The following is a 22,207-nucleotide window of genomic DNA, read 5'->3' on the forward strand; positions in this document are numbered from 1 at the left end:
ATTTATTATCTATGGTAAACTTGAACTTTTTAAATGGAGCCAATTCTAACATTAATTACAAATTTTAACTAAATAGTTAGATTTTTTTTTATTTAATTAATTTAAAAATAAAAACCAAGTCACCCCCTTCAATTCCCCAACCAGCATTCCACGACCACCAGGATCGTCGATAGCCACCCCGCCCCTGCCACAACTCTTCCCATCCCCTAAATTACCACCTCTTTTCTTCGAAACGTACCTCCCTTCCCTTCGAAAATCCTAGAAACCCATCCCCTATCCCCGAAATCTCACACCAGCATTTGCCGTGAATTCACCGAATTTGATAATTTTCGTGTGCAGAAATTCGATAAATTACTCCCAGAATTTGACTACGAAAAGCAAGCAAGAAGAAATTGGTGAAATTTTCGTTCACAACCCTTGCAGAAAACTCGAAAATTCTCCGTGAATTTGACTAAGAAAAGCAAGCAAGAAGAATTCACATAAATTTTCGTTCACAACCGCTGCCGAAAACTCAAAATTGGAGAAAGTAACCAACAAATTATTTAAAGTTGCAGAAGAAATTAGGTTTTGGAGGGTTAGATTGGGGAGATTTCAAGCCAAATTCAGAGGATTTTGTTTAAGGAAAGATTGATAGAGTGATTGTTTGGGGAGGGGGTAAGGTGGTGGTTCAGGGGGGAAGCTAAGGAGAGGTGCGGTAGGGGTGGGGGAGGTCGGCGCACGGTGAGGGAGGTTCTGACCGAGGGCGCCGGCGTGGGTGGGGGTGGGGGAGAGGTGGATGGATGGCTGTTGAGGATCGAAGGTGGCAATTGAAAAAGGTGAGGAGGAAGAAAGAGGGGAGGATGAAGATGATGATCTTGATGATTAAGGGCATTTTAGGAACTTAAGTATATTAAGATTATTAAGTGAGGATAATTTAGGAATTTAAGGGTATTAAGATTATGAAGTGAGGATAGTTTAGGAATTTCAATTTTTTTTTATTTTAAAAAAGGAAAATTGACTCAAAATAATACCAACTATCAACGGTGTATGCAAAATAATACAACCTCAACTATTTGCTATTAATAGTACAACATTTTGTACTATATGCGCAAAATGGTACGTCAGCCACAAAAAAAGACATTTTAAAGAATATTCCGTTCATATTCATTATTATTATTTTTGAATTTTTTTTAAAAATAAAAGTAGTTATTTTCAAAATGCATTTTATGTTAATAATTTCATTCTACCCAAATTAATAATGATCCGCGCCTTTGTTAGACTAAAATTAATTACTCCAAAGAATTTTATTTATTTTTGTTTTTATTTTATTTTTTTACTATCAAAGAAAAGTAAATAGGTTTTTTTTTTTTTTTTTTTTTTTTTTGGTGCAAAAAGTAAATAGGGTATTTAAGTGTATATTATATTGATATAATTAGTTTCAAAAAATGTATTAAAAACCAAAATTAACGTAATATTCCTTTGTGTATTATGCTTACAACACACCTTTTGACATGCTAATCTATTTGAAAAAATGATTAGACTATGTAACCGGATAAATTATTCTACAAGTTTTAATCTTAGCAACTTAACACTTCCTTCTTCATTTTTTAAACATAACACTTTCTTGTACCATTTTGCACATTTATTACAAAAGGTGGTATCGTTGAAAGCAAATACCTAAGATCGTATTATTTTGCACCCACTGCTAATAGTTGGGATTATTTTAAGCCAATTTTCCTTTTAAAAAATGGTAACCATAATTAAGAATTAACTAAATTATTTTATTAAGTTTACCATTGAAAAATTATAACTAATTAAAGTTTACCAAGGATAATAAGAATTTTTACAATTTACCACTTTGAAAAATAAAATAAAAACTATAATGTTATCAAAGATAATTTCCCTAAATATTAAATAGGATAAAAGGTTGAATACGTTAGAACAAGGGCGAAATTGGAATATAATGTTTTAAAAAAATTTACTTATTTGAAACTGTCTCTGCATTTACACTCCCCATAATAAACCCTAAGCTGTATCCGTTTGAGAATAGGAAACCGTGGTTTCAAACTATTATATATACATATAGACAATTTTGTACTCTGATCGGCAGCAAATATTGATTGAGGATTCGGCGAAAACAATCGATCAACATGGGTGATTCAAGAAAGATCGATGTAAGTTTGAATTACTCGTTACATCTCAAATTTATTTATTTTTGCCTTTGCTAAATATTTGACTGAATTCAATAATCGTTCAATTTTATGGTTTCGTTAGATTTGTATGTCGTAATGAATTTTTTGAATTGATGATTTGTGTGATGATGCTAATCCTTGAAAAAAATTAAATTTGCAGTAATTTTATTTTTGGTGATGATGCTAACCGTAGGAAAAAAATAAAAATTTGATTTTTTGAAGGTTGATGACGATCCATTAAAAGTTGTTGAAATATTCGGAGTTGCAAAGACGAGAAGGATGTACGAAGATGCAATAGCGGAAGCCGGTATAACCGATGATACAGCGAAGGCGTTGTGCTTGAAATTTGCTGCTCTTGAAAAGAGTTTAGATGACTCGGATCGTGCTCGGGGTATTTATATATATGCCTCCTCACTGTTTAATCTTGAAACAGATCCTGATTTTTGGACTCAATGGCTTTTTTTTGAACAACACTTTGGGAATGAAGATACAATCAGAGAAATGCTGAGAATTAAACGAAGTGTATCTAGCTTATATCAACCAAATGTAAATTTATCTCCTGAATTAATTTTTGGAGAATGATAAGCTTTAATTTGAACCCTTGATTTTGTAAGATACATATATGTTATCATGGGAATTGGAAATGGATTTTCAACCTAACATTTCAATTGAAGTATTATTATAGCATATGGTACTACTTTTGGTTTTTGTTTATTTTGCTTCTTAGGAACAGATACTCTGCCTTCAAATTTATTGTACGTGTTATTATTGGATTCTTTAGTTTCAATTCTTTCAAGCATTAGATTGAGTTACTTTAACATTAATTTTAAGGCAGCATTACTCGTATAGTTGTATCGAGTATGCAGTGGTTCTTGATATATAGTGTTGCCTTTTTTTTTTTCACAAGTGCATTATTTTGTTACACTCACGATTGTTGGACATAGGTGAGATTTCCAAAGAGAGAAGGTCGGGTAGTAACTAGTAAGCTCATATTATTAACAGCAGAAAAAAGTCATGGTTACTTTGGTCTTGCTTTGAACTCCTGTAAATTGTTTAATAGCTTCACTGAATGTACTTCTTTGTGTTGTGTTTTATGATAAATTGTGCCTTTTGGTGTAAACTCCTTAATACAAACTCCTACAGGCGGCTGCTGTTGCTGGGTTCTGACGACCTCACAGCTTGGCCATGTCCTAGTTTCCTTGAAGGTGCTCAAGCAAGGATCAATGTTGTGTCCAACTTCTACTAGGTATATTTATCAACTCATTATAAATGTAGATGTTATCTGTTGGTGACATTGTGTCAGATTATATGAGAGTCTTGGGAAAATGTTATACTCTATATATTATGATAACTGGACATCTAGTTACTGGTTGATGTTGGAATTTAGTTTGTTTTTGAATTAATGGTATTTTTGTTGGGTACTTATATCAATGTCTATGGGCTGGGCTGTGGATGACATATTTGTATCAGATTGTATGCTGTTGGTGAATGGTTTGTGTGATTTTCGAACTTTCATGAACTCCTGACCGAGCCATCTGTTGTTCTTATGCTTTAGTCTAAATTAGTGGGAGAATTACTCTGCATTGAAATAATCCAAATGTCTATTCTCTATTCTACTGCTGTTATTTCATTGCAAAATTTGTAATGTTAGTTGTATGCTAGGAATTGAAATCAGAAAGCAGAGCAATCTAAGTACACAAAGAAAAATTAGCAAACTGTTGATATGATGTATTGCGAATCAGAATAATCAACAATACAAATCTTCTTCTTTCGAGAGGAAGGAAGCTCTCCAAAACTTCTAACTACAATTTTCTGGATGCCTTCTCGTCATTATTACTTCATTATTTATACTAGATTCCCCCATAACAAAAAATTAACAACCCAGCCTGAAATTACTCTATTACCCCTCCCCATAACAGAATCCAGTAACAGATTTCTTCCAGCTCATCTTCAGGTTGTTGTAGTAGCTTTCATAGGCCTTCTTCTCGTATATGTAAATTGCACCTTGGGCCTGGGCTGGTTTCTTGCATTGTATAATACCATTAAAATTTTACTTTAATAGAGAGGCGAACTTAGCTAGTTTTGTAATGTTGTTTCATCCTTTAATTAACTATAGACTATTTTGTGGAAGCTTGAACATGCAAAACCACTGATCTGACTCAAGTTCCTCTGATTGGGCCTCTGCTCACTCTTGTGAATGTCTCACAGCGAGTCTTGCTTATTTATGTGTCATTTTTCACTATAAAGAAGCTTTTATAGAGTGGTATATGACATGACTCTTATCCCCAAAAGTTGTAACCCTGAATAAGAAACTGATTTCAGACCAATTGCATGTTGCAATGTGGTCCATATTATCATTACCAAGATGATAATTGTGATATGCAGTAGATTGAATGAAATTTTGCTTTATTCTGTGGAGAATACTCGAGGGACTTCTATGCAAGTGAGAACAACTGTGAAAGAATGCCATGATGACAGTGAAGGACTTAGTTCATGAATACTAAGATCAGTAGAGCACTAACCTCTCAAATGTTGGCTAGGTTGTTGTAATCAGTGATTTTTATCAGTACAATCATATTTTACTAGTTTTCCCTCAATCCAATTATCAATTTTTACATTAGTGCTTCTAAGTCTTTTTCTAATTTCCCTAAAATCTCCCTGTCAATCTTATTTGTTGAGTGCTAATACCTTTTCTTTAAATAATTGTTAATTTCTCGACACACTAGTAGAAAGACTTCCTTGCTGTTCTCTCCAATGGTCTCTTGTCAGTGGACTGACATTCTTGCCTTTAAATTGTTCTGTCATTGCTAGATGTCTGGTGCTTGTGTGGGCCGTTGCCTGGTCATTTTCACATCTCTCTCCTGTTTGGTTGGAGTAGAGACAAAGTAAACCTTATGCTCTTGCTATTTATCTTGCTGTTGTTAGTATTACCAGTGAATGTGTTACTTTGTGCTTTTACAATGTTCTTGATGTAATGATTAATGGCACTTGATTAAGGAACCTTGAACTGAAAATACTCTTTATCAATTGATTCACTTTCTAAAAAGGGCATAATTAGCTAATTTTCTTCGTGCCTTAGCTCTTTGTTGACTAATGAAATTATGCTTGGCTGATTGGGCAGATAGCCTTTTTTATTTGTACCATGTATCCCCCCTAAAGGGACAAAGGAAAAGTACCTTAAGGCTTTACATTATCTGATAGTAGTGTTAATTGCATACTTATCTCATTGAAGGTGTATTAACTGTTTTCTATAAAATGAAAAAAAGGGGGGATGTTTTATTGATATGATATCCTGATGTGCTGGTTCATGTATTATGAAATGCATAGACGTACAGTTATGTAGATTTTGATTGTTCAAGTTGAAGGTGTGGGTGGTTTTATGTATAATTCAAGGGACCAAACTACAAGAACCTTGATGATAATGTGAGGTATTGTTATACTTTTATGTTTTTTCCTTCATTAAATGTTATAAGAAATGTTGAAAATTTGAGGTTGTTTTATTTTTTTAGCTTGATTAGCAGAGATTTAAAGGTTGTTAATTTACATATTTGGGTCTTTATAATCAATTTGAGTAGGCAATGGACTTTATTCATTTAGAATTTGGAATACAAAACATTCTTTATTCTTTTGGAGGGGGTTATATGAAGAATTGAAGACCATTTGAAAGACAAAAAAATATGCAGTAACTTACATTGAAACAACCTAATTCCTTCTACCAGTTATTGCAGCGGGTCGGTCAATTTGCTGTTAATTAATTATTTATTTATATTTTTTTTGATGAATAAATGATTTATGGCATTATGGTAGTGATCGAACGATCTGTCCTATAATTGTAAGCATAATATTGCTCATTAATAGTAATATCTTAGGATGTTGCATCCTTAATTTAAGGGTTTGCTGATTTAAATGATGAGATGTGGTGCATACTACTTCCTGATTGATCATGAAAATTGTGGTTTGGATTGTGCTAACTTGATTATTTTCATCACTTAATCAAGTGGGTGGACCCTAATGTCATATGAAATTTGAATCTTCTTTGTTAATTTGAATGATCGTTTTGTGACGAGTTTTTGAATTTTCATGTACCCATTTTGTTTTGTGCTTGCTTTTGTCTACTCTTTTGTGCAATAGGCTTTATATAATTGGCCTTGGGTATTCATAGGTTTTCAACACGATTTGGTTGATGCTGATAGTAGCATTAGATTGAGATTTATATAATCAATTTGAGTAGGCAATGGTCTTTAGAGTTTGTAAATACACAGTATCCTTATGCAGCACAAGAAAAAAAAAAAAAAAAAAAAAAAAAAAAAAAATCCCCAAAAATCAAGCTTTCAAATGAATCACTCAATTAGAATACACAATTTGTAAACAAATTAAACTACACACTGTTACAAATCATCAGACTAGTCAAATTATAGACTATTACAAATTCTTTTGAATATTTTATTTTCCATAGAAACATCAGTATCAAACTAATCAAATTATCTCATTTAAAAGAATTCAACTTAAATCCCATAAAAAGAATGGTACCATTTAATTATTAAAGCATGAACACAGTAAATGTAACAAGTTAAAAAGAAACTCAGAAAGAGGGAGAGTTAATCAGGGAAGCTGGCCCAAAAGCATTGGGACTATTGTTTTCTTTATTTTCTGGGATTCTATGAAATTTATAAAATCATTGGAAAAAGGTTACCCAAAATCAGAATTAGAGAGGCACAGAAATGGTGAATAAAAAACATGCTTCCTCAATGGGTGGCATTTGGTGAGACCGTGAGACTGAACTTGCTGACAGCGGAATTGATTTAAAATTTAGAATTCTGATGCTTTTCTCCATGGTTTCCTCTCTCTAGCCCATGTTTTTCCTCAATCAGAAGCTGCATGTTCTGACATTTATAACATTTCCTTTTGGCAGAAAATGATGATAGGATTTCCAAATGTGAACTTGAACTTGGCCAGTATAGAGCAGCACGGTTCAGAGATGCAATTGAGAAATCATATTGCTTTTGAGTTGTTCATTGGTATGTTTATTAGTAAAGTTGCCAGTGAATTTGTAGTTTTACATTCTTTCTCATCTATGCAATTAAGTCAAAAAAGGTTTCACATTGGCATTTGACAAATGGACACTCTCACCTCAGCTATATCTAGCATATTTTCATTTTTATCTCTCACTATATAGCTTGATACCACTTAATCTATTATATGACTCAACTTTTCCTGCTATTTGAATTGTTGGTAGACCTATTGGTTGGTGTTGTGTTCATTGCTACTGATAGACCATCAAAATTGATGCATAAACATCAAAATTCTGAAAAGTACAGATGAAAGCATAAACATCAAGATTGAGAAACTGGCTCCCACCATTTATCATAAATTATAATAACAAAAAGTGTTTCTATGCAAAACCAATAATTACAAACTACAGGAGTATTATTCACATTTAATTTCCTGCCTAATTTCAAAGTTGTGCTCTTAATATTCCTTACATTGGGAAAAATAATTCACTGTATATATTTTCCAACTGATCATTGGTGCTAAAACTCAACTCACCATAGCATAAGATTGATGTCATCTAAATAAACACTTATATAATGTGATATTCAATCTGCAATCACCTAGATAATTTTAATTCAAAGCAGGTAATCTCTCTAATTGTACAACCATATAGATTGAAATAAAATACCTATGAACTATAACACCTACATTTATAAATTTATTAGCCAATACTGTTCCCTGCTGAACACACTACATAGATACCGGTCTGTTTTTGTGCCTTTTAGTGAAACAAGCCACTAACCATCTGGGACCTATGTAAATATGCAATTATTTTAAAATCGAGACTTTATGATTTGCTTTTGTTATTCCTTTGATTACCAATATGCTGCTAGAGGCTTCAGAATCAACTTTTGTCCTTTGTTTTAGGTGTTGCTGCAATAGGCATTTTGCTCTTGCTTAAGGATCTAAGTTTATGCCGTGCCTTCATTGTGCCTACTGCCTAATTGATGGGTAATTGGTTTGGTTTTTCTTATTTACTGCTTGGTTTGAAGACCTTTTACTTCCTTATTCCAAGTTTATACTGTTAGGTTTGCTTTTCCTTACTTTGTGTGATACCCTCTCCCTTCACCTCCCATATATTATTCGAGCTCTTGTATAGTTTTTATTGAGGTTTGTTCCATATCACCCTTTGTTTTTAAAGAACTTGCTGCATGAAACTACGGTTCGTGCTGGCATAATTAGTGCTTAGCCCAATTCTAAACATAATCCAATCTTTTATTAACGTGCGCCTTAGTAGAACTTTCGTTTTCCCTACCTGCTCTTTAGGCTATTATCCTTGCTATTGACTGTTGACTCATAGAGACAGATGCTTGCCAGTTGCCAGTAAAATCTGCCAAACACGATGTCTCGCTGTAGTGAGCGAATGTGGAGTGTCCAGTCAATGTCTCAATCCAGTAGCTTATGCTGAGGTTTTGCTTTCAAAATTTGATTTACATTCAACTACCTTATTTTCTCATACATTTAGCCTAAACAATCAGCAAAATGCCTAATCCAAAAGGCACAAAACAACTTATTCTGCAGGAAACGCAAAAGCCTTTTTTTTTTTTTTTTTTTTTCCTGATCAAAGTTGGTCACAACAGGGCTGTCACAAAGCAATGTTCTTCAAAGGGCTTTAAAAGCTACTGAAGTAGAGCCTGATAATGCATAATGCTCCCAGAAACCAGAGAAGAGCAAAGCCCCTGCTCCTTTGCCTGCTGCTATTTCACCTGAAGAAAACGATACTGCAGAATGTTACTAGAAACCTCTAGACGCTGAACAACCAGCTCTTGGTGTTGCAGAATGTTCCCAAAAGCCCTGGACACTGAAGAATCATCTCCTGCACCTGCTGGCCTTTCTGTTGATGAGTGAAGGAACAACTCCTGTAAGCTCTGCTAAGCCAATGCCACCATGCTTAGCTTGCATCTACATTCTACAATACTATGTAATGTTATCTTTTGTGTAATATAACATATCGCTTTTTCCTGTGGCATATTAGACTTATTTTTGTTTGTATTCAGGTTAGCATAGATAGTGCCTCTAGAACATCGGGGCTTGTTACATGAATATGGGCAATGGTCCGTGTTGCTAGCAAACACACCTACCATCTTATGTGATGTGCCCTAAAGGTGTCAATTCGGATAACCGGATGGAGTTTGGGTCGGGTCTGCTCGGGTCGGATATGTTCGGATCAAAATTATCCTTTTAACTCGGATCGGGTCAAATTCGGGTCGGGTCAAATTCGGGTCGTGGTCTATCGAGTCCGGGTCGGATATGGGTCGGGTCAACCCCAGATCGGTTCACTTTCGGTTCGGATAAATTTGGATCGGGTTTAAAACGGGTTTAACCGGATAACTTCGGGTCGGATGAATTTGGGTCAGGTTGATTTCGGTTCGGTCAAGTTCGGTTTGATTAAGATATGGTTGATTCGTTGATTCATTAAATGGTCAGTTTCGATTCAATTCCTTTTTGTGTTTGGCTGGATTTTGGTAATTCATATCCAAATAAGGTTATTTTTAATCTAGGGATATTAATGAGTTTTTACCTTATTATTGGTTCAATATTTTTTTTTTAAAAGCTTATTGGTTCAATATGATTATTAATTATGAAGCACGAAGTGTTAGTTTTCTCATTTGATCAAGTTATGTATAATTTTTATCTTAAAGGAAAATTGAGATTGAATAATTATCGATAACTTATCATACCTATATAAGTGAGACCGAGCTAGTGATATATTGATGAGTAATAATAGTTACATATGGTGATATATACAAAATAGAATGTCAATTTTTTAAGGTTATTACAAGGTTACAACTCTTCATCAATTGTACAATCTTGCGAGGTTATGAGTTCTGTACTATTAGTTTAGTTTATTATTAATTCAATTTGTATAAGATATTTGTTAGACTTGTTAGAATTACTTTATTACTAATTCAATTTTTATATTAAAAACTTGACATTATACATAGTGATAGTTAATTGTTACTATGTACATTCTTTTTATTTGAGCATAAATTATTGCATATGCATGTAGTGTGTGTATAACCGTACGATGTATAATGCCTATAATTCTAGGATAATGCACAGTTGTAGAGGAAGTAGTAATGAAGGAATGTTATGTATTTGTAAATACATAACAACGATTAAAATATTCTACAAACACATGGTAGAGAGAGAAAAAAGGAGAGAGATAGGAAGAGAGAGCTCTTTATATGGACCCCACCTACTTTTTAGTCAGATTGTCTCACGTGATGGGTTTGTAGTAAACTTAAGACTCCAGACTATTTCTTTGTAGTAAAAAAGTTAACTTATTAATAATTAGTAAATATATAGTATAAGAACTTGAACAAAAAGGTCAATAATCAATTATGGTCGGGTTAAATTCGGATCGGGTAAAAATCAAATTGAGTTAAAATCGGGTCGGGTTAATATCAGTTCGGGTCAAAACAGATCGGATCTGATCGGTTATTTGTCGGGTCAATTTCGGATCGGGTTGAGCTCGAGTCGGGTCAAATCGGTTCGGTTTGAGTTCAGGTCGGGTCAAATCGGATTCGGGTTTAGTTCAGGTCGGATCAAATCGGTGTCGGATTAAGTTCAGATCGGGTCAAGTTCGGATTCAGGTTGAGTTCGGTTCGGTTACAGATCGGGTTTGGGTCTTGAATTTCTCGGATCAAATCGGATCGGTTACAGTTCGAAACGTATAATTTTTTTCGGATCGGTTACAGTTCGAAACGTATAATTTTTTTCGGATCGGTTCGGGTTTGACACCTCTAATGTGCCCTAGCTGCATTGTAAGGAACATGTTATTTGCTTGTGTAATTAGATGGTTAAATATGCTACTTATGCTTCTAAACAATTTTCAATTAGGCAATTTTAACTTGGTGCACAGTTTAACAACTAGTTAAGCTTAAATACCTAAACCTCTGTGATAGTCATAGGTTGGACTATAAATTGTCAATTGTAACTTTTTATACAAACACCATAAAGGGATAGAGTGAATATGTAAAGTGAGACAATTTGAGCCATTGATTTGAACGAAGAGATTAATCTCTACCACGTTTTTAATTATAATAAACCATGTCTTGTCTCTATGCACATTGCACATGTACTTTCAAAACCTTTTTTTTGTACCAATCTACTTTATCCACACGACCACACTATTGTATGCACGTACTACGTTTATAAGAAGATCCCATCACATGTACTTTGAGCCTAATTTTGAACTACCTAAAATATCTTTTAATATTTTTTTAAAAAATGTTAAGTGCAATTAAGTATATCTTGGAATTTTCCTAAAAAAAAAAATATTGTATATAAAACTAAAGTTACTAATGTGCCGTCAGAAAAAAAAAAAAAGTAAATAAATAAATGTTACTCATGTGTTTATTATTAATATTGTATTAGCAAATTTATATTAAAAAATGTGTTAATATTACTAATGCCGGCAAAAAATTCAACAAATTCTACGTGTATATGCAAGCATATGCAAGCTTGATGCCTTAATAAAATTTGTGCTTCCGGTTTGTGTCAAAAAAAAAAAAAAAATCTACATGTATACACATAGATTGATAGTAGTTGTACAGATAAATTCAGCAGTAATTACTCTAATTAGCGATCGAAATCTATATTAGAACATTGTAAATGTCTAAACCAGAATGTTATTAAAACAAAAAGAATTGCATGCTGTAATGCTCCAAAGCATTAATCAAGTCAAAAATACTTGACAAAAATCTACCTAACAAGAAGGCTAAAAGTCAAAGCCATTTTCTACTCAGTATCATAACTATCACATATCACTACTAGAAATTAAGCCTTTCTCCATCATTCTTAATTGTCCTCGTTCAGAGTAGTGGCCAAGTTACTCGGTGAAAACCTTAGAGCAGATGGTGTATGAGTTAAAATGTTGGTTGCTCCATTATGAAAAATCTGAAGGCGAGAATTTGAGTGTCCGTTTCTGAACTTGTGGGTAACCTGAGCAACATTCAACAATACTGGTTAGTAACTTAGTTTAAATGTGTGTGTAACAAATGCATCAAAATCAATATTCAACACAATTCACCTTATGACAATTCATAATATGAATCTTCTCAAGCAACGTACATCTGTCAGCAATATTCCCAAGCTCATTGTCAGTAAGTCCAAGACAAAACGAAACATCCAGAGTTAAATTCTGACACTTTAAGGCAATGGCATTAGCTGTATGATAGCTAATTGTGGTTGTGTGTCTAAGACTGAGATATACTAGCGATGCTCCTGAGACCTCGATGAATGCTGCGATTGCTACATCACTGTTTTCAAGCAACACAAGACTGTCAAATGTCAACACATATAAATTATAACGTCAAAACTACATATTCGCAACCTAACCTGACACTTTGTTGATCACTGAAGTCCAACTTGCGCAGATTTAATCTAGAGATATATGATAAACTCCTCATACTGAAAGGTGTCATCGATACATGAAGCTCCGATAGATGAGCACATAATTCAACAATCTTCTTGACACCAATACATGTAATATGACTGGACAGTTTAACATTGTAAAGTTAGATGAATGCTCAATCTTCTGATTAGTTTGGCAGCAAAGGCCTCATATGTATATTTACAAATGTTCCGGGGTGGAACCGAAGTGATGATCAGAGCATAAGAGAGTAAGAGAAAATAGAAGAAATAGAAAAAGTGAGAGAGCATGTCCTACCATATGACTCTTGGTCTTTATCATCCTTTGTAATGTTCATACTATTTTTAGGTTATAGGCTTGGGCTAGTGTGCTTTTATTAACTTGCACGGTTCATTGGTATCTTAAAGGCTTTTTATAAAGTAATGATTTGGGTCATTATATATCCCGTACAACAAATATTCTACGGTTCTTAATTCTATAAAAATTGTATCTTGTGAAATCCTAGAGATAGAAGATAATTAGGAAATATTATATCCTATTTTACATAATATATTTTAACATAAATATATTTCATAAATACTATTTTGATGGATGTCAATAAACATACATACAAAAGTTAATACTACGATCAATCTATAAAAATTAAAAACAATTACTAAAAATAAAACAGATTTTACCTGCAGTCATTAAGAATCAGTCGACTCAAACTCCTTCCATTGGCAGCCAAGAAAGATTCCAAAATTGTATCCGAAAGGTCATGTAAATAGGAAATCGAAAGGAAATCTAAACTCGAAAATTTTTCTGAAGAAGCCAGAACTTGAATATCCTCAAATTTACAACCATCAAGATACAACTTGCCCAATACAGAGCAAATGTGATTCATACTCGAAGCACTTATGTAGCACCCCCCAACATTTAACGATGTTATGTTTTTGAAATTAGTGATTATATTCTGCAATCCCATATCAGATAAACTAGCCTTTCTGATTGAGAGTGTTGTAAGATTCTCAGATGAAATATTGCAGAGACTTCGTACTACGTTATCAGTAAAAGATGACCCACAACCGTCAAGCTTCAAGACCTTGAAAAAAAAAATTAAATAAAAGAAAATCAATTTAAACCCAGAATAGAAAAACCAAAAAAACAATGAAAATGTAAATCTTTCTCACCTCTAAATATGTTGTTCTAATTGACTGAATTCCATCAATTAGTTCTTCTTCGGTAAACCCAGAACAATCCTTCAACCATATTTCTTTCGAATCCGCAACATTACAGAGAAGTTTAAAAATTCTTGGATTCATCTTCTTCAAATAGTAAAGTTCTTCAGAGATTAATCGACGCGTCAAATCGGGAACTTCGTCAAAACTTTCGATTGCTTGATCTGCAAAGTTCGTCAGATTTTTCAAACACAATTGAGATAGAGAAGGAGGTTGTCGTACGCACGGTTTATCCCAATTCGAAACAGGGTTCCAGTCCAATGCCTTTTTGATCCTAAGTTCCGCCATTAATGGTATAAAGAAACCATTGTAGTGTTGCTCCAGATCATCTTGAATTTCTTCCATGATTTTTTTTTCTTTCTGAAGGAGATAGGAATTTAAAAATTAGAACAAAGATTTCAACTGAAATGAGCAACTAGATTCTTGTTATATCCAGCTGTTGTAATATAATTTGTATTTTATTTACCGTTAGAAGGGAAGAAATGGGGGCAAAGAGGAGGAAAATTGGAAGAGGAGAGGCGGTTTCAGTTAACTCAGTTTCCCTTTTTTTTTTTTAACAAATGCAAAACTTTGATTTTTAATGGGAAAAAAAAATTGTTATTTTAGTAAATATTTTTATTTGAACATATTTTTTTCAATATATAAAAACACATATGTTGTCATGTAAAATATTGCCTTCATTTTTTTAAATTGCATCATTGGTGATTTCACATTTGCCGATTCATTACTTTAATGATTAATATAAGGAAATATGGGAAAGGGTGTCGGAAAGAAAACTTAAACAACATGGAGGGAGGGAGCTACAGAGAATGCGTGTACGGGGAAAGAGAGAGAGAAAAAGAGAAAGACAAAGGACTGATCGACGTACATTTTAAAAAGAGGGGAGGAGATAGAGAGCACTTAAGAAAATGTTATTAAAGAGGGTAATAAGTAGTGGGGGTGATTAGCTTAGGAAAACAACGAGGGAAGAAGAGATAGGAAGAATTTTAAGACAAATGATAAAAGGATATATGGGGTGCTAACATGAATTGACTTTATAATGTAATGTTAGCAAAACCAAGTATTGTGTAGAACGGACTCACGTGAGTCCGGTTATACAAACAGGAAAAAAAAAATCTTAATTATAAAAAATTAGATAATAATGGTCAGATGTTAAGTTATAATTATCAGAAATTAGATTAAAAGTGTCAGAAATTAGATAATGATGATCAGATTTTATGTTATAATTAGGGGTGAGCGTAGCACGGTACCCTTTAATAATATCAGGACCCGGAACCGGAACCGGAACCTGTTCCTGTTGCAACAGGTTCCTAAAAATCGAAACCGGAATCGGAACCTGTTCGGAATCGAAACCTGCAAGTTCCGGTTCCTAAACAGGGGGCCCAGTCTTTCAAAGTAAGCTTAATAGTTACTTGATAAATTGTTACAATCTTTTTTAAAATTAAAAATGGATGTTCACAATAAAATCTTACAACTTTAATATAGTACTTCAAATATAATAAACCAACACTAATTGTCTAGAATATTTAATACCATATAGGTTCCGGTTTCATGTACCCTATAGGAACCTGTACTAATAGGATACCCTACAGGTTCCAGGCCAAAAATTTTATTATCTTGAACCGAAACTTGTTGCAACAGGTTCTTAATTTTATTACCCGGAACCGGAACCTGATCAATAGGTTTAGGGTTTGGATCGGATTGACCCTAATTGGATCCAATCCGAACCGAAAACCGAATTGTAAAATTAAGCTTGTAAAAATATGGATTTCTTTATTTCTTGAAGTTTGGCTCAAATACTTACTACTACATAAAATAAACTAGGGAGAATTTGTGCTAATTAATTAATGACTTGATGTTGAACTATTTATTTTAATCATGATTTTGAAAACTTGTATTTATATTAAAGCTTTATTTTTATAATTGTATTAGTCGCTAAAAAATAATGTACTCCCTTCGTTTTTTTAAGTGGGCACACTTTCCTAAAATGGCCGTTTTTTTTAAGTGACACACTTGCTTTTAGAAATTCCTTACATTTTAATAATATATCTTCACCCCACTATCTCTTACTTTATCATTTCTCACTCCTTTTCATGGTCCCCACTTACTACGTGTCGGTCAAACTGTGTCACTTAAAAAAAACGGAGGGAGTATTATAATTAGGATTTTTGGATCGAATCCAAATAACCGAATTTTAATTCGGATTGGATCAGATCGGGAGAGAAATTCGGATCGAACCAGATTGGAAACTTGAAAACCGAATTATATTTCGGATTGGATCGGATTTTCACTAAATCCGAACCGAAAACCGAAGGGGCGACCCTAACATTTATTTTAATTGATATTTTGTAGGCCCGCCCATTATCGGTCCGCTATTGATCTACAACTCGAATTGGCCTGACCCGATATTGACCCTATAAATTGTGACCCTCTTTGACCCGACCCGCACTGACCCACCCAATAACAAGGTCTAACTCCCACATATGAGTCTTCACCTCTACTATCCACGAGATCATGATGAAACTAAACTGAGATTCACAAACTAGGAAGTCTAAAAGCCAATAAATCATATAAATAGCGCTTATAGACACGTATGCTTTTTCTACATTAACTGGCACTTACAGACTTACAGCATCATTACACAAAATTTAGACAATTGAGGTTAGCCTTTTAATTCCATCACCCCCTTGTATGTTACATAAGCTTTAAGTTGAAAGGTAGTGCTGGAGCATGGAAGCACCAACAGTCCGTCTATAGTAAACAGATTTAACAAGTGCTTCAAAAGCAACAGCTTCTGGTATCAAAACACCCATTTCGCACTAATCACCTAAAGCCAGAGGGTGCTGCTGCAGCTTGTCCAGGTCCTCCTCTCCTCATCGCCCTTGATTGTGCAAGTATCTCATCATAATTCTGACCCATGGAAAGTTTCTGTCAGTATCAAAGATGGATAGAACCCAATACCCAAAGGGGAAATAAAAATTGAGTTTGTCATAATAAGAGAAGCTCACCCTTTTCTCAAATGCAGAATCCCTTGAATCAATCAGCTTGTCTGCAATGCCATAATCAATGGCTTCCTGTGCCTGTAAGTACTTGGGGCGCTGAATATCTTTCTCGATCTCTTCTTTTGGTTTGCCAATACCTTTGGCTAAGAGTTCAACATAGTACTCCGTATTTGCATCCAGTTCTTTTGCCTAACAAAGATCATCAAGGTTACTTAGCTTAAGCACACACAAATTAGTAGAGCTGGGTGGTTGTTCCTTATCATCCTTATGTTTACGCTTTGTTTGGATAGCAAAGAAGGAAGGAAAAGAAGGGGAGGGAAAATGGAGGAAGGGAAGGGAAAAGAAAGGGAGGGGGAGGTGAGCTCCATTTTCCCTCCAAATCTCTCCAATTTTGGAGAGATTATGGTTATTATAGAGAGAGGGAAAATGGATCCCTCCTTCTCCTTCCCCTTCCTTCCCCCAATCTTTTACCCAAACAAGAGATTTTGTCCCCCTCTATTTCTCTTCTCTTCTTTTCATTCCATTTCTTCCTATCCAAACAAAGTGTTAAGGGGCAATCGATATAACAGTTAGCCATCAACCCCAATCTTTTGGAACCAGATTAACATATGATACTGTTATTGATATTACATTTTGGAACTGCAAGCATAATAAAGGATCATGATAAGACGATTAAGTATACCTTGATCCACATATCTATCACAGCTCCACTAGATCTGTTGACTTTTGGCAGATACAATTTTGCTGCAATTTCAGATTGGAGAGGCATTTAGAAACAAGGATTGGATATATTTCTTCTAGTTGTAATGCAAATTGAACTATAAGAAGGTGCATCTTATTTTTAAGATTTGGTGATGAGACCCGAAGAAAAGAAGTTTTAAGGTTTAAACTTAAAACCAAGACAAAGCATTACAAACTCAACAACATATAATTCTTCTACTCACTAAACATTTACCATGTATGTGTCCAAATGTACATTTTGCATGTCCCCTACACCCCCCCACCCCCCCCACAAAACAAATACGAATGAGAAGGGACGTAAATTTTGCATGTCCCCTATACCCCCCAAACAATTACGAATGTTAACGGATATGTGGACCTTAATAATAAGTTCCTCAGTCTAGATGAGTTCACTCAACAATCCAAAAAGGCAATTTACGAGTCTCAAGATTCAATTAAGTAAAAGCAAATACTACCGCAAAAAAAAAAAAAAAAAAAAAAAAAACCCTCTAGTAAAGACATTGTCATTGCTATTCACATTTAAGTGGCAACAGGAATCCATATTCCATAGAAATAAACACCCAGTTTATAAAAGTGTTCTCAGATAATTGAATCTGATTCGTTTCAGATTCGAAGTTTTCCAACTATTTACTACGGAGTAGTAATTCTCATAGAGAGATATGCATAAAGTAAAGAGGCATTAGTCAGCGATGCATCAAATATAAGCAATAACACATTGAAATTGATATGTAATAAGGACAGGCAAAGAAGTAGTGCAATACTTGATGAATTTGGCTGCAGAGCACGGTAACCCTTTGTTCCAAGTGATAAAAGCATAGCTGCTTGGCCATATGCCATGCCACAGTTCACTGTGTAGACATCTGATTTGCAATACTACATGAGAGTTGATAAAGCACAAGTCAAGGACTAATGGATTGGGCTCATACAAGATGCACAAAAAATAATGAACAAAAAATTTTGCTTACACCCATGGTATCAGCTATGGCATATGCCTCTGTCTCTGAACCAACAGTTTCCATCTTCTCATTCTGAAAATACAAAAAGCATGTCAAGACATGACTTGGGGCTGCATTTCAACCCACCAAACAATTATATCCTTCAAGGGTATTGGACGTAAGTCCTTCCCACTCACAGCCCTCCCCTACATCTTAAGTATGAAAATATGAATGGCAAACTAATTAGCAGTGGTACTTTCCCTTTATGTTCATGTGAATCATTTCGAAAATTCCAGCATAGAATTACATTAGGTTACATGCACATACAAGCCTACCATGCAGTAAGTATTAAGTACAATATTCCTGGCAAGAGTACTTATTTAGATTTCTAAATTACAGGAGTCACCACACAAATAGCATATTTTTTCACTCACTTGTGTTCCAGATGAGTTGATGTATAAATATATAGGCTTTGAGGGGTTGTCATAGTCCAACCACATAAATTGAGCAACAATCAGCTCAGTCACTGCAGGCACAATCTGAGCAAAAAGAGCAGAACAATTGACAACGATTAGAACCAAAGACTGAAGTATAATGGAAATGCTGTACTTCTATATAAGCTTTAAGAGTAACGAGGTCTTACTGGCATGCCAAGATATACAATCCTAGCATCCAAAAGCAAGGAAGGAAGATCAGGTGGGGCAGTCCTTGGTCTTCCATATCCTCTAGCACCACCACGATACATGCTAATGCTCATACTGTATTTTGATGGACCCCTATCGTCCATGCCTCTAGTACTCCACATCCCACCATTGTCTAGATAGTTGCTCGCAGAAGAAATGCTTTGCTGCAAGAATTTATTACAAATATGAGACCTAGCTGTTAAAATTAAAACATATCGTTAAAGCAATAATTATAGCCAATCATATACCTCTGTTACTTTTTCTGACTGCCGGCGAACTGGATTATCCTCTGTCATGAACATATCCATTTGTGAAGGACTGAGGCCATAAAGATACTGAGGGACATTTTTGAAGTTATCCATCACTATAAATGAAAATATGCATAAAGAATGGTCAGAATTGAAAAGTATAGAGGATATGCTCAGAAATATGATAAATCCTATTGATTATAATTTGATGATCAGTAAAGGACAAAGTTGTGCACTATCTATTAAGCATGCTACTATTTTTTCCTTTTCCTGTCCCCTGCATTTTCTTTGACCTGTCTGCATTGACGCATTGTAAAGGTGGGAGCAAGATGACTCCATTACTGAATAGGCCTAATAAGCTCTATACTTAGTAAGTTTGTTCACATCTACTTAAATGAGCCTTAGACTACGTTAATCGGACACGGCTAATATCGCAAAGTGTCCGTGTCGACACGACACTTCACGGACACGGATCCTTCATTGTGCACTCGGACACTTCCATTAAGAGAGGAGAGGAAAAAAGAGAAGAATCATGAAAGAAAAACATATCTTGTTCAAAAACCACCATTAATATAGAGAAGATGGAGAGAAGAAGATTGCCATTTATTAGGAGAATTTACCGAGGAAAGAATTGAAATTAAAAAAATAAAATAAAATAGGGGTAGATAAATTGAAAATTTTAAAGCTTTTGTATATATAATTTATTTATATAAATTTAAGTGACGTATTGACGTGTCCCCGTACCCGTGTCCAAATATCGGACAGAGTCCCCGTGTCCTAAAATTTTGGAACTTGCCGGACACTTGGACATGTGTCCGTGTCCGACACTCGTTCCTGAGTCCATGTAACATAGGCCTTAGATGTTCTCCAATGTATTTATATAGTAGTCCAGTGATCCTCCAAAGAGAAGTGTGGCCCTTTGCCCCTCTCCTCAGTCCCTCCCCAAAAGAAAAAACCATTCTTTAATAACTTGAATATTGTTTAGAAACATGACAAAGGAAAAGAGATGGTAAGATGATGACATGTCTAGACAAATTTATCCATTGACATATTGAAATAGGATTTTTGACTTTCTAATGTACAAAGTAAAACTTTAGTAGCAATATGTGAACACATACCAATATGATTAAAGCAAACTAGATAACTATGCTGCAAACTATCAGACGGACAGCCCTTAAAGAGGATTGAAACACTTTCATATATTTAAATTCTAAACACTCTCCATAAGATAACATGTCCCTTTTGAAGTTACATCGAGAATAATCCAACAGTATTATGGCAGAGAACTGTATCTCTTCTAATGAACGTCAATCCTTGACCCCTTCATTGGCTAGCAAAATATATGCAATTAAGTAATTGACATATCCATCTCGAAATGGGGGTATGAAAGAAATGTTGCCCACATAGTGATAACATCCATGAAATCGCACTCTTGATTATCATCAATTCATAATCTAGAAATGTTATTGCAATTTCTTTTATAGGCACATGAGAAACTAATACAACTAAAAAAGTTGATATCTTAGTCTACAATAGAATTCGTAACTAAACTCGGCTGGTCATACTATCAAGTCTTCTTTAGCTCTCTATCACTTTTCCATGAAATGCCTACTTTTGCTAAGAGTAAGCTTCCCTAAACTTGAAACACATCTATTTCTCACATATTTAGTGATACAATATCATCTTATGAAGTTCAATTTCTCACATATTTACAAAATCAAACCTATCTAATATAAACCAAAATCACATAGGTTATCAATTAAATTATAGCACAGTCTAGCATACAGCATAGAATCATTGTCACTGTCCCATATCAGCAAGAGCGCGCCATAGGATTCGAGTGTCAAAACATTCGGACTGTAACAGTAACACCCAACCCCATAAATTCTAATATACAGCACCAAATTTTCCATCTACTAGAAAGCTTCAAATACATAAATCAGCAAAATTTAACCAATACCCCTAAACAAATTGATAAAAATATAATCTTCAATCAACAACAAAATAGTTAAATTAATCCTCTATAAGAATATATAATAAGCAGGATTTGAAATTGGCCAAATAGTAAATTGAAGAAAAGCAGAAACTTACAGCCTTCTTTGAGATTATCTTGCCTAAATTGCTTAGGAATATGATCAAATGAAGATTTCTGGGCACAAGGTGATTTGAACAACCTCCGATTAATCGTGGGTTTTGATTGAATTGAAGAGGAGAAAAGGGTTGAAGAAGAAAAGGGTTTAGTACCCAAAATGAAGGATGATTGAGAGAGGCCATTTGAGAGAATACCCATTTCACGATTTTCAGAAGAGACTGGAATATGAGTGGAGATAGGAGAGAGAAAAGCGGTCGCCATTGAAGCTAAGTTTGGAAGCTCTAAACAACTGATTGCTTGGAAAATTTGGAGTGATATAGTTAGATGGGGATGTTCAATTTTGGGTTGTGGCTCTGCTGTGTTCAATTTTTTGAGCTAAGACTTGGTTTCTCAAGGCCCATGGATTGCTTTCTTCATATGTCGGCTTGATTTATCAAATCTCGTTTACAAATCGACATGTGAGAAGTTTCAATTTAAGTCTTTTATTAAATTCTACTTCCTCCGTGACACATTTTTACTTGTTTAATTTGATTAATTTTTATCAGAGGTTTTTTTATTAGAGTGAAACAAGTAAAATGAGTTAGAGGAGCATCAACTATCACCATACCAATCAAATTGCATTGCTCCTCCATCCTCAAATAAATGTCTTATGAGCCTTTTGCATAAAATTATAGTTAGGGAATATAGAA

General features: G+C 34.4%; 3 protein-coding genes across 3 annotated transcripts; 1 reads left to right on the forward strand and 2 right to left on the reverse strand.

Annotated features, from left to right (window-relative positions):
- The first annotated feature begins 2,016 nt into the window (after positions 1 to 2,016).
- Positions 2,017 to 2,951, forward strand: LOC145611859 (pre-mRNA-splicing factor syf1-like). The gene is made up of 2 exons (XM_081667239.1): positions 2,017 to 2,153; positions 2,394 to 2,951. Exons 1-2 carry the CDS (start codon positions 2,130 to 2,132, stop codon positions 2,751 to 2,753), a joined length of 384 nt encoding a protein of 127 aa, XP_081523365.1. The 5' UTR covers positions 2,017 to 2,129; the 3' UTR covers positions 2,754 to 2,951.
- Positions 2,952 to 11,733: 8,782 nt separating this feature from the next.
- Positions 11,734 to 14,319, reverse strand: LOC145610564 (F-box protein SKIP2-like). The gene is made up of 5 exons (XM_081665879.1): positions 13,770 to 14,319; positions 13,278 to 13,681; positions 12,567 to 12,722; positions 12,259 to 12,487; positions 11,734 to 12,170 (listed from the first exon to the last, which is right to left on the reverse strand). Exons 1-5 carry the CDS (start codon positions 14,160 to 14,162, stop codon positions 12,027 to 12,029), a joined length of 1,326 nt encoding a protein of 441 aa, XP_081522005.1. The 5' UTR covers positions 14,163 to 14,319; the 3' UTR covers positions 11,734 to 12,026.
- Positions 14,320 to 16,363: 2,044 nt separating this feature from the next.
- On the reverse strand, positions 16,364 to 21,897 carry LOC145612167 (ATP-dependent Clp protease proteolytic subunit-related protein 1, chloroplastic-like). Its single transcript, XM_081667542.1, has 9 exons — positions 21,518 to 21,897; positions 19,427 to 19,542; positions 19,139 to 19,342; positions 18,930 to 19,034; positions 18,526 to 18,588; positions 18,322 to 18,433; positions 17,502 to 17,563; positions 16,826 to 17,008; positions 16,364 to 16,727 (listed from the first exon to the last, which is right to left on the reverse strand). Exons 1-9 carry the CDS (start codon positions 21,777 to 21,779, stop codon positions 16,641 to 16,643), a joined length of 1,194 nt encoding a protein of 397 aa, XP_081523668.1. The 5' UTR covers positions 21,780 to 21,897; the 3' UTR covers positions 16,364 to 16,640.
- Between the last annotated feature and the right edge of the window lie 310 nt (positions 21,898 to 22,207).

Source organism: Chenopodium album, chromosome 24 (assembly GCF_948465745.1).
Source record: "Chenopodium album chromosome 24, dcCheAlbu1.1, whole genome shotgun sequence".
NCBI classification, from domain to species: Eukaryota; Viridiplantae; Streptophyta; class Magnoliopsida; order Caryophyllales; family Amaranthaceae; genus Chenopodium; species Chenopodium album.